This window comes from Geotrypetes seraphini, chromosome 12 (genome assembly GCF_902459505.1).
Source record: "Geotrypetes seraphini chromosome 12, aGeoSer1.1, whole genome shotgun sequence".
In the NCBI taxonomy this organism is placed as follows: domain Eukaryota; kingdom Metazoa; phylum Chordata; class Amphibia; order Gymnophiona; family Dermophiidae; genus Geotrypetes; species Geotrypetes seraphini.
The window spans coordinates 321,354-334,886 of NC_047095.1; the positions used below are offsets into that span (position 1 = coordinate 321,354).

Below are 13,533 nucleotides of genomic sequence, written 5' to 3' on the forward strand. Positions count from 1 at the left end.
GGGGACAACAGGTACGAGGGGGCATTCGGAGAAACTGAAGGGAGATAGGTTCAAAACAAATGCAAGGAAGTTTTTTTTCACGCAAAGGGTCGTGGACACTTGGAATACGCTACCGGAGGAAGTGATCAGGCAGAGTACGGTACAGGGATTCAAACAGGGATTGGACGAATTCCTGAGGGATAAAGGGATCGTGGGATACTGAGGGAGGAGCTGGGATGTAACACAAGTATAGAAAGCTAACCAGGTAATAAGTATAGAAACCCAACCAGGTCGTGCATGCGCAAGACCAGAGGGTTAGGACTTCGATGGGAAGATAGGACTTCAATGAGAAACCAAGGTGGCAAGGGAGCCCCTTCTGGTGATTCAGATAGGTCGTGACCTGTTTGGGCCGCCGCGGGAGCGGACTGCCGGGCAGGATGGACCTATGGTCTGACCCGGCGGAGGCACTGCTTATGTTCTTATGTCCTAAGAGCATTTGGGTCTTTGCCTGCAGCTCAAACTCAGTTGTGTCGTAAAATGAGTTTAGTAGTGCGTAAAAGTATATTGCAATACTGGACATCCAATACTACTCCTACATATTGCCATTGGCGTAATTTACTGCATCAATTGGCCAGTTGGGAGGCTCGAGATGTCCATGGGAAATGGAAGGGACAGAAACTTTATTTGAAAATTTGGGGACCCTATTTGGCACAGTTGTTTCCCAGAGGCAGAAGTAATTTACTTAATGAGCTTTAAATAGTAGCATTTATACCCAGGGAGATCCTTGTTCCAGGGTGTTTAATCGGAAGGGGGGATGGGATAGGTTTTTTTGTTGTCGAGCAGGTTTGGGAGTGTTAGGGGGATAGCACAGTAGATTCAGGATGAGGAGGCTGGTTGCAATTGTTGGAACTGGTTGGTTCTTGTTTTAGGGGGGGGCCGGGGGCGCTGCTTCGGTTATGATTTAGCTCCTTGGTGGGCTTTACACCTTCTCTTTCCTCCCTCCCCCCCCTATTTGTATTTGTTTTATTTTATTAAAGCCATGATTTTAAAAAACGCACTAGGGCTTATTTTCGGGGAATGTCTTATTTTTTTTCATGTACAACAATCATCTCTCTCTTCCTCTCCTCCATCTCAAATCTTCCTCTTTCCTTTCTCTCCACCGCTCCCTCCCCCCCCATGTGCAGCATCTTTCCTCGCCTCTAACCCCTCCCCTTGTGCAGCAGCTCTGAAGGGTTCCGCTGCACAGAGGGATGGAAGAGAGGGGTAGAAAGACGCTGCAGAGAGAAGGCCTGGCCCCAGCAGGGAAGGCTGCAAAGCAGCCCGTTCAGAGTGCTGTTGCTGTTTTTGGAGGCCTCAGAGCTGCTGCACAAGATAGAACCTAAGCACAGTACCGGGAGGGCTCTGGGTTTCTGGCCCAGAAATATCTAGGAAAAAAGACCATTTAAATTAAAATGTTAATTTATAGAGCATGTGCGGTTGGGCAGACTGGATGGACCATTCGGGTCTTCATCTGCCATCATTTACTATGATTGGCAAATCAGGCAGCACTAGTGTCAGGGATGGAGTTGGGGAGTGTCGGGGTGGCTTCAGGGGTCGATCTTAACTAGGGCTTATTTTTGGGGTAGGCCTTATTTTCGGGGAAACACAGAATTTGGGTTTTTGCCAGGTACTATTGATCAGGATTGGCTAAATGCGTCAGAGGGAAAGCTTCCTGATCAGCCGCCAACAGCATGTAGGAAGGAACACTACCAGCAGCCTGAAGGCAGCAAGTATGGAGGAGATTCCATGGACCTGAAGGGGATCCCCATGGCATGCTCATTACCCCTGTTCCCGTGCAGCTCTTTAGGGGAAGTCGGGAGAGCCGGCTAAACTTAGTCAGACTTGCCCATTCAAAAAAAAACCATCTGGGCATCCGGACAGTCCTCAAAAAAGACAACATGTCTGGGTTTTCTCTGACATATGATAACCCTACATGGTAGGGGTCAGCCCTGGGTGGGCCATTAAGCAAAATAAGCACGTGTTTAGGGCACCAAGAGAAGGGAGCATCACAGAGTTTTTTTCTCTTGGCTATCTGCCCTTAACTCTTCATTGGTGTCTGCCACACCCATTATCCAACATGAATTTCAGTGTTTTTCTAATCATCATAAATATATATGATGTTTTGTTTCATACAAAAATGAAACTTCTCAGCAATTACTGATTCTTAATGTCTTTTCAGTTAAGCAATACAAGGGCCGAGGAGCATTCTTCTTGGGTTGTGCACAATATTATCTGTTGTTTCCTGTTGGCCATTTCTCTCCCTAGTACACACAAATAGAGGTATCCTCTCCCTATGCATCCAATGCTTCTACCTGTTTGAGCACCTTAAGATCATCAGATATGGTCACCCCTGGGTCCTGTTCTTCTTTCATTCACGTTACCCCCTACACTGTACTGCTACCTTGGGTTTTTGAAGCCCAAAGGCATGAACCAGCATTTTTGGGTGGATTAAATTTTAGTTGTCAAATTCTAGATCCTTTTTTAAAGTTTCACTAAATCCCTCCTCATTTTTTTCACCATATCCAGGGTATCTACCCTAATGCAGATTTTGTTATCCTCAATGATGCAACCCTTACCCCTCTAGTGTACCAAGGGCAAGGTGGTAGGAGTGGTCCAAACCAGGTGCAGGAAGGTGGTGGTGGTGGAGCTTGAAGCAGTCACAGGGCTGCAGTCCATGTGCATGCAGCTGTTGGTTCCATTGGCCCCTGCCCCCTCTGATGTCAACTTCCTGTTCTGGGGCAGGGGACTGGCAGAGCTAACGGAGCTGACTGTCGTGCACATGTAGACCACAGCCCCACAACTGCTCCACCCCCCCCCCTCCTTGCCTGGAGGATGGATGCTCTACCTCAGGTGGCCACCAAGACAGGTACACCACTGCCTTGCCCATCACCTATTTCCTAATGTTACTCACAAATATGTAATAAAGAACCAGTTCATGGACAGACCCTGCAGTACACCACTGGTAATGTCCTTAGCTTCAGAGTGAACTTCGTTTACGACTGCCCTTCATTTTCTCCCGCTCAACCAATTTCTAACTCAGTCAGTCGCTTTAGGGCCTATTACAAAGGCGCTCAGTTTATTTATGTCACCTGTGCAGAACTGTATAAAAAAATTTGATAAAATCTAACTGCACCTGAACTAGCATTCTTCCTCTATCCAAATCTGAGGTCACCCTGTCAAAGAAATAAATCAATATTCTAAATACAGATAATTAGTGCTAATGATTAAGGGCTAGATGTACTAAAGTTAGCGATTGTAGCTTAACCTGTTTTCACAGCTTTAGCAATGGTCGCTGTTACCGACCCAATGCACAGAATGGCCCACCATGTGTTTTTCCCCTCGATCACCTTTTTCCGATCCGGCCATGCAAATTAGCTAAAACCCCATGCAAAATAGCCAAGGAATTGATACACTAACATTGCTTGATTATTCCAAATGGGATTTTAGCGAGTGTAAAAACTGATTTGTCTAGACCTGTCAGTAACATGTGCTACACATGCAAAATATCTGTTCTAAAATATCTATCCTATAAAAAAATGAAAAAAGTCCCCCACCGCTGATGACAGCCCTCCCCAACAAACATGGCCCTCAGCCAGGCACCACCGAGCCACTGTCCTCCTCCTGCCATTTTTAGGTGGTTCAGGGGGAGGAAGTGGCACAGGGGTGCCTGGCACGGCGGGGGGGGGGGGAGCATGGCGCAGTGGTGTTATGCATGGCAGGAGGAATTGGGCAACTCTCCTGCCATTTTGGGGGGTTTGGGGGGTTGGACAGTGGCTGGGGGGTGCCTGGGGCGGGTGGGGGGGCTTTTTTATTGATGCAAACTTGATAGCACATCAATCACTGCTGAAGAATTAGCCAGAGAATCAGCCAACAGCGATCAAGTTGGTATGTTTAGTGCATCTAACCCTATGTACCTTAAAAAGATTATTATGTAACGCCTTTATTCCTTCCCACACAAGAATAACTGTCAGTTGAAATGAATAGTTCTTAATAATCCAATAAGATATAGAGAACTGTGAATTTTGCTTCAGTTTCTTAATTGTCACCTAAGCTACTTTCTGTAGAGATACCATTGTGTTGTGCTTTCCAATATGTGAAACGTTGGAAAGAATTAGAGATCAACGTCTCTCTGTCCGTAGAAACTACTGTATAATACTGCAAACAAGGAATGGGAATTCTTCAAATTTGGCTTGCAGAATGAAAATGCATATATGTTGGACAAGATGGAAAGCTAGAAACATCAGTTTTGTATTCTTCGAGATTCGTAGAGCCACCCTCTATCCTTCCAGCTATACAGAAATGGAAAATAACAGAAATGCACCAAAAGAAGTCTTCAATGCTACCTTTCTCATAATTCCAAAGTCACACACACACACACACACATAAGAACATTAGAGGTTGCCTCCGCCGAGTCAGACCAGAGGTCCATCTCGCTCAGCGGTCCGCTCCTGCGGCGGCCCATCAGGCCTAGTTGCCTGAACAGTGTCCCTGACTAATTCTGTACTGTCTCTAATCCTATCCCTATAACCTACCTCTACTCCCATCTATACCCCTCAATCCCTTGGTCTTCCAGGTACCTATCTAAACCTTCTTTGAAGCCCTGTAGCGTGCTCCTGCTTATCACATCCTCCGGTAGTGCGTTCCATGTGTCCACCACCCTCTGGGTGAAAAAGAACTTCCTGGCATTTGTTCTAAACCTTCCCCCTTTCAATTTCTCTGAGTGCCCCCTTGTACTTGTGGTTCCCCATAATTTGAAAAATCTGTCCCTATCTACTCTTTCTATACCCTTAATGATCTTGAAGGTTTCTATCATGTCTCCTCTAAGTCTCCGCTTTTCCAGGGAGAAAAGCCCCAGCTTTTTCAGTCTGTCAGTATATGAGAGGACCTCCATACCCTTTATTAGCTTAGTTGCATGTAAAACTCTCCCATTCTTCCACATGCACCCCCTCTCTCCTTCCCACATGCACATACCTTCCCCTGCAAATTCATACCTACCCACACCTAACCTCCTGTTACAGAGAGAGAGAGAGAGACAAAATAACTGATGTGATGCACCTGGTGAAGGATGGTGTTAAAAGCTTCCTTCAAGACATCTTCCCTTCATGCTTCTCAGTTTATGCCCCACACATTCACATAGGCATACACCCTATCCACCCATGCAGACACAAATATATACATCCCCCCACAACTCTCTTCATTCCCATACACACTCACATTATTTCATCCCTAAACACCTCCACAAGTTCCCCTTCACATGCTACATCCACTTACACAATTCTGTGTTGAAAAGCATTCCCAAATCCATACCTTTTGCATGCTTTTCCTGCTTATTTTATATTAATTGTACTAAGATTAATGAGAATTTTGTATGATATAATGCCAGCTGGTGAAATCATAAGACTATGCGGTTTATAATAAAGCAATAATACATTTCATAATTTACATGTTACTCTGAAGTACCTGTCAAGGGTGTCTGAAACCATGTAGAGCACTGGTTCCCAAACTTGTCCTGGGGGATCCCCTGCCAGTCAAGTTTTCAAGATATCCCTAATGAATATGCATGAGAGAGATTTGCATTAGAGAATGACACGGTGACAAAATTCATCACCGTTCCCGTCCCCATGGATAACCACAGTAAACTATCTACATGTCATTCTTTAAGGAGAGAGGGAAGAATCAGAGTATGAATGGCCACAACCACTGACCCGCAAGCTTTGCTTTGAAGAATGCTGGTGTAGAAGGATTGAGATTGAAATAGACACTAATAAATGACATGGGATTATTTCCCGCGGTTATCAGTGGGGACGGGAACGGTGATGAATTTTGTCACCGTGTCATTCTCTAATTTGCACACCTGTCACTTCCATTATATGCAAATCTCTCTCATGCATATTCATTAGGGATATCTTGAAAACCTGACTGGCTGGGGGTCCCCCAGGACAGGTTTGGGAACCACTGATGTAGAGCAACACTCAGAATAGAAAAATTTACCAAAGTCGGTAGAGGCATCAGTGCATAGTGTATTTTTAATCAGGCTCTCACCTCGGAAGCTCAGCTCACTATCACTGACCCCACACTCCTCTGTAGAGCTCTCTTTCTCATGTTTGCTTCCTCCACGATTCCTTTTCACACTCTTGTAAAAGTGACCCCAACGGTGCCGACCAGCATCCTTTTTCAAACGTTTTTCTTTGGCTCGCCGGTTCTGAAACCAGACCTATAACAACAAATATATACAGCTAAAAGGTTTGCAATTAAAAGTTAACTTCTTGAATGGTCTCTTAAGATTCTTTAAAAGAGGCTCAGCTTCAAAAATCCCTTCTTGATTGATAAAGTGCATCTTAAGATGTTTTGAAAAAAGAGTCCTTTCAAAGGACAGCCAACCAACTACATGCGGAAGGCCATTTTTGAAAAGGACATCCAAAGTTGGAAACATAGAAACATCCATTTTTGAAAGCCGAACCGCTAAACATCCAAAAATGATTTTTTGCAAAAATTAATCTACTTGGCTGACTAGGCCAACAGGATGTCCATCCTTTAGGACACCTATATTTGTACCCCATTTTTGACCACATAAACATCCAAGTTGAAAACATCTAAATCCAGATCATTTGGACCTGGCCACACAGACATGCCAACAGAGCAGTGGGACACCTTAGAGGGCACTGCTATGGACTTCACATAAAGAGTGCTAGAAATATATCTCACTATAAGCCCCTTATAATTTAAGCTGAGCTATCCAAAATGCCCCCAAAATTTACTAGATCCAGCTGTCTATCACCCCAATAGCCCTCAAGACTTTAGGTGGCACCTATATGGCAGTTGAATAGGGTTTTTGTGGATTTTAGTGGCCTTAAACTTTCCACCATAAATGCAGTGGTTAGAGTGGCTTATGGGCCTGGGTCCTCCTCTCAAGTTCACGAGCCCATCCACTAGGTTACTTAACATACCTACTAAGCTTTTCCATACCAAGTGCTGCTGTTCTAGAGACAGGTATACACTCTTTCGTTCAGATTTTTGAGGGGGTGGGAGGGGGATAGCGAGTAGTGAGGGACTGTGTGTATGTGTGTGTGTGGGGTATCATACCATAATATAACAAGTGGTGATCTGGTCAGTTTGGGTCCCTTTGTGGCACTTAGACACTTCTAAAACAGGTCTAGCTCTGAACATCTAAGTTCTGTTCAGTACATATGGAAAAGGTTCGAATATTGTTGCAAGATGTCCAAGTTAAGCCCGCCAAAAGACTGACTAAAACACGTCCATAACACATTTTCCAGCACGTCCCCTGGAACTCTGGACACAGAGTGGGAGAATTGTCTAGGAAATGGGTTTTGATTATTGGCACTTGGACATCTCATCAAATAGGTTGTCTAAGTGCCGACTTAGGCATTTTTTTGGACATTATAGTTTTTTGATTATGAGCCCCATAGGCTTTTATTTAATACATTAAAGTAACACCACATCAAAAATAACAGGGGAAAATGTATTTAAGCAGAAAATGACTCCCCCGGCTTACATTCTGCCTCTGGAAACGCCTCTCTTATACTGCTGTGGATAGAACACACAGACTTTTCTTAGTAGGTATTACCATATGTGCTGCTTATGGCACATGTACTTTGACCTGTATAGAGGTCCTTGATTAAGCACTGTTTTCTGCATCTTATTTACAGATGGGCTTCTTGTACAGTATATTTGGTGCCGTTCTTGAAAGATTGTTCCTGGGCATCTTCTTAGATCTTCCTAGATGAGTCTCCTTTGTCTTCTTTCTCTATCTGAAGTCTGCCTGGCCTCTATTTACAAGGCAGCGTTAGTCCTTTACCACTGGAGTCAACAAATTATACAGAGAAGCTGTAGGTTGCTGACTCCCGTGGTAAATCAAAGTACAGAAAAAAAAAAAAAAAAAATTCACCCTTTACTGCACCTTCCTAACCCTCCTCCTTAAATACTTTTAAGTGAGTCTTTTGATTTATATAAATTTGTACTGTTTTATTTTATAATCTTAATAGAACCCTATCCTTTCAGGCAGGATTTTGGAACAAATGTTTTAGTGGTTTGATCTTAAATTCTTCTTACCAGGCCTTTAGCAGATCATTAAAAACATCTGTTTGATAAATATGTATAATCTAGATAAGTTAATAATAGTTAATAATTAATGTTATATTTTATATATAATGTACAGTGGTACCTTGGATTATGAGCATAATCCGTTCCAGGAGCATGCTTGTAATCCAAAATGCTCGTTTATCAAAGCGAGTTTCCATTATTTCCTATGGGGAAACTCGCTTTGATACTTCCCACCCCTCCACCCCCGATAACCGGCATCGCTCCCTCCCCGCTCGCAAAGGCCCCCTCGCTCCAACCGGCACCCCCCCCCCCCCACTGCGTGAACCGGACCCCCCGCCAGTACAACTTAAATTTACCCACCTCCCCGTCTAGCACCAGCACCAGCACCGGCACCGGCACGCAGGCACAGCTCATGTGCCTAGAAGATCTTCCAGCTTCGGTTCATAGACAAAGCGCGCCTTTGTCCCGGCACGCTTTTGACCTGACACCTCCGGCTTCTGACTGCCTTGAGCATACATCTGCGCATGCTCAAGGACTTCTATTCTCCCTCTCGCCGAGAATCTCGGCGAGAGGGAGAATTAGAAGTCCTTGAGCATGCGCAGATGCATACTCAAGGCAGGCAGGCAGAAGCCGGAGGTGTCAGGTCAAAAGCGCACCGGGACAAAGGCGCGCTTTGTCTATGAACCGAAGCCGGAAGATCTTCTAGGCACATGAGCTGTGCCTGCGTGCTGGTGCCGGTGCTGGTGCTAGATGGGGAGGTGGGTAAATTTAAGTTGTACTGGCAGGGGGGGGGGGGCCGGTGGAGCGAGGGGGCCTTTGCGAGCGGGGGGAAAGCGATGCCGGTTATCGGGGGGATGCTCGCAAATCGAGTCAACACTCGGTTTGCGAGTCAAAAGTTTGCTGAGTGTTTTGCTCGTCTTGCAAAACACTCGCAAATAGGGTTACTCGCAAACCGAGGTTTGACTGTACTGTGTTTTGTGGTGTAAATTTGTTGTGTTTTTATAGTTCTTATTGCGGTATATAAATAAATGTATTACATTATTATTATTTTAATATTTATGTTAATTTTGGTTTTCTTTACATCACATAATTACTTTGTAACAAGCTGTATATCAAGTGAATAAACCAAATGGAATGGACAGTGTTCCCAAGTGAATTTTGCATCTGTACAAACATTCTTGCCTGTGGAAAACATGTCAAAAATTGCTGGTTTTATGTATTACATGAGAAATGGAATTTAATTGTAGTTCATGTTCAATTAAGGTTATTCAGGGACATTTTTGGTAGGATATTTATTTAGATTTTTACATTGCACCCTCCTTAGTGCTTGGTGCGATTTTCTAGTTAGTTTAGAACAAAGTAACTATAAACATCTGCATAGCACATCATACTGTTGAACAGCAAGAATAAATTATGTGAAATCAAAACCAACCAACATAACAGTAATTAAATATCAATAATACAATAAAATATTTCTAAAAATCTTAAGCAGAACAGGGTGGGCAACCTCGGTCCCTGAGGGCTGTAACCAAGTCAGATTTTAGGATTTCCCTCCATGAATATGTATGAGATCTATTTACATGCATAAGTACATAATTATAGCCTTACTGGGTCAGACCAATGGGCCATCTAGCTCAATATTCTGTCTTCACAGTTGCCAATCCAGGTCACAAGTACGTGGCAAAAACCCAAATAGTAGCAACATTCCATGCTACCGATCCAGGGCAAGCAGTGGCTTTCTCAATAACAGACTATGGACTTTTCCTCCAGGATCTTGTCCAAACCTATCTTAAAACCAGCTATGCAATCCACTCTTACCACATCCTCTGGCAACGTGTTCCAGAGCTTAACTATTCTCTGAATGAAAAAAAAACTTCCTCCTATTGGTTTTAAAAGTATTTCCGTGTAACTTCATCGAGTGTCCCCTAATCTTTGTAATTTTTGATGGAGTGAAAAATTGATCCACTTGTACCCGTTCTACTCCACTAAGCAAACCCCCAAGGTGGACCCTAGCATCCAGTAACTGTGATTCAGGTTATTCTTCCCAATGTGCATCACTTTGCATTTGTCCACATTAAATTTAATCTGCCACTTGGACGCCTAGTCTTCCAATTTCCTAAGATCACAATCCGCATGCGTTTTAACAACTTTGAACAGTTTAGTATCATCTTCAAATTTAATCACCTCACTCGTCGTTCCAATTTCCAGATCATTTATAAATAAGTTAAATAGCACCGGTCCCAGTATAGACCCCTGCGGCACTCCACTGTTTACTCACCTCCATTGAGAAAAATGACCATTAACCCTACCCTCTGTTTTCTATCTGATAACCAATTCCTTATCCACAACTGAACTTTACCACCTATCCCATGACTCTTTAATTTTCTCAGGAACCTCTCGTGAGGAACTTTATCAAAAGCTTTCTGAAAATCTAGAAACACTATATCAACCGGCTCACCTTTATCCACATGTTTATTCACACCTTGAAAGAAGTCAAGCAAATGTGTGAGGCAAGATCTCCCTTGGCTGAACCCATGCTGACTCTGTCTCTTTAAATCATGTTTGTCTACGTGTTCCACTATTTTATTTTTTATAATTGTTTCTACCATATTCACCCCTAAGTTCAACACAATTGGCACATCATGTCAGAAGTTTCTGTAACCCTTCCAAAAATACTCTGATGTCTGGTCACTGAAATACTGCTCCACTGCCTCCAATTCACTCAAAAATTATCACCCTTTAAACTCTTTTGTAAGGTCTGGAAACAGAAAATAGTCAGATGGAGCAAGATCTAGTGAGTAGGATAGATGAACTATGCACTGAAACCCTGAGTCAAAACATCCATCGTTTTACCAGCCTTGTGAGCAGGTGCACTGTCTTGCAAAAATAGAACTCCTTTCCGCAGCTTCCCTCTCTTTTTTTTTCTTTCAATGCCTCCTTTAATCAGCACAGCAAGTTACAGTAATATTCTACATTAACTGTTTGGCCCCCTTGGAAGATAGTCAGTTAATACAATATCATCCTGATCCCAAAACACTGTGGCCGTGACCTTTCCTGCTGATTTTTGGGTCTTGAATTTCCTTGGCCTTGGAGAACCTGAGTGCCACTATTGCAGGGACTGTTGTTTTGTCTCAGGATCATAGTGGTGTAGCCACGTTTCATCAACAGTAACTAGTTGTTCCAAAAAGTTGGCACCAGCTCGCTGAAAATGCTGTAAAATCAGCCTGGAAGTGTTCTCTCAACATTGTTTCTCGTCAGCATTCAAACTGCTGTCTCAAGGCACCTATATAGGGGAATGGTGCCTTGAGATAGCAGTGGGCGAAACATGAATTTGTGTCAGCTATTACTCCTATTCAGCATACCTTAATGTCTCAATGCTAAACTATGTTCAGAATAAGTAAGCACTGATAGTAGTATATAGGAATCAATATTTTTGCTCAAAAATATAATGGATTGATGACGATTATATGGTGAAATCAGTTCTCATATGAAATATGGTCCTATAATGCTTTTTTCTATATAGAATATTGTTTGTGATGTGGAAGTAGAATGGATGACATTGATCTTAGTGTGGTAATTAGATGGTATGGATCATATGATTTTTGGTTAAGGTTTTTCAATGACCATTCTGAGGGAAAGAACTGAAGAATGAAGATGATTGGTGTATTAGACAAAATTTTATCATACCTGATATATTATTTTGAAGAATGATGGGAATTAACATTTTATTTTTATTTATCTGAGGAAACACAATTGATGTGGGTTGAGGTGAAACATTAATTCATGTAGGGCTTGATCTCTCAGAAGAATGAAGATAAGTGCCCAAAATTTTCAATTATTTAAATTTTTGAATATATTTGTTACATCAAGGACTGAAAAGTGTGTGTCATTGTATTTCAAGCATTTCTTTTTTCTAAAAACAAAATATAATGGACTGATGGTGAACATTGGTGTAATTTATGCAGGTTCAAGTAGGGCAACATCTCTGATGGTCGGATTGAGTTTGGGAATTTTGTTTTCTGAGATGGATATTTTTGACCTTGATAAAATAGACTCAAAATAGATGCTTTTATGGATTTCTCACACAGACATCCTATTATAAAATGAAGTGCAGTGCTTTCATAATGCTGCCACCTTTAGCCAGATTGGAAAAGAGGTGTTCCCTGGGAGATGATTCGGTTAGGTAGAAGAAATTATACAGGTAGAGTTGAATTTTCACATCCACACATTTAGGGGTCCTATTACTAAGGTGCGCTAACCGATTTAGTGCACGCTAAATGCTAATGCGCCCATTATATTCTATGGGCACCTTAGCATTTAGTGCAGGCTAACCCCCTCTTCTACGAAACTGCGCTAGCATTTTTTTAGCGCAGAGAGCCACGCTGAATGGCCTGCGCTGCTCCCGACGCTCATTGAGTTCCTATGAGCGTCGGGAGCAGCGCGGGCCATTCAGCGCGGCTCCCCATGCTAGAAACCACTAGCGCGGTTTCATAGAAGAGGGGGGGTAAATGCTAATGCGCCAATTATATTCTATGGGCTCCTTAGCATTTAGCATGTGCTAAATTGGTTAGCGCGCTAAATCAGTTAGCGCGCCTTAGTAAAAGAACCCCTTAGTTTTGCCTTATATTTTTGCCCACAAAAACACCAGATACAAAATATGTGGGCAGCATTGTGCCCTGATATGTGTAAGTAAATTTTAAAAGAGAAATCCCTGGTTAGCTCCAGGTTGTTTAATAAAAACTGGTTCTCTAATGTACTGTAAATTATTATGCATGCAATGCATATCAGGAGGTAGATTTTATATTTAATACTTGACTTTTGCAAGTTACAAGGCACTTACACAAGCTATTTCTTTGCCCAGGAAGGTTTGCACTCTAAGTCCTCCCTGAGGGTGGTGATTTGCCCAAGGTTGTAAGCAGTGCTACTGGGAAAAGCAGGATTTGAACCCTGGCTTTCCTGGTTCTGCGCTCGCTGTTCTAAACACAAGTGCAGTGTATTGTGAACTGTCTGCCGTGGCACAATAGGGTTCCCCCTGAGGATTCCAGGTGTGCCCTGAGATGCTGGTGAGGAGGAGAGGCGCCGGTGCTGGCTGACTGATTACAGGACGTGCCTCTCACCGGCTCCTCTGTTCCTTCTCCAGCACCCCACTCCCCCACCCCACTGGTGATAATAGGAGACTCAGGGCTGCGGCTGGAGGAGATCCGTGCATGCATGGACGTCGACGCGATGACATTCGTATGCGTGTGACATTATTGAGTTCATGTCCGTGCATTTCTGGGTGCCCTCCTGCTGCAGCCCCGAGATTAGTGTGCCAGCAGCTTAAAAAGTTTGCAACACACCGCACTAGACTATCTTCCTAGTTTTTATCTACTTAGTTTTTCCTGCTGACTAGAGCAGTGTTTTTCAACACGCGGTTTGCGTTTTCCGACCACTTGTTGGGGGTACGCTCACTGG

The 13,533-nt window shown here is 43.3% G+C and overlaps 1 protein-coding gene across 1 annotated transcript in view; it reads right to left on the reverse strand.

The window, feature by feature from the left end:
- The window catches only part of LHX4 (LIM homeobox 4), a 193,912-nt gene that overhangs the window by 3,459 nt on the left and 176,920 nt on the right, over window positions 1–13,533 (reverse strand). The window contains exon 5 of the mRNA XM_033916583.1: window positions 6,061–6,232. Coding sequence (XP_033772474.1) covers window positions 6,061–6,232 — 172 coding nt within the window. The remainder of the gene's footprint in view (window positions 1–6,060; window positions 6,233–13,533) is intronic.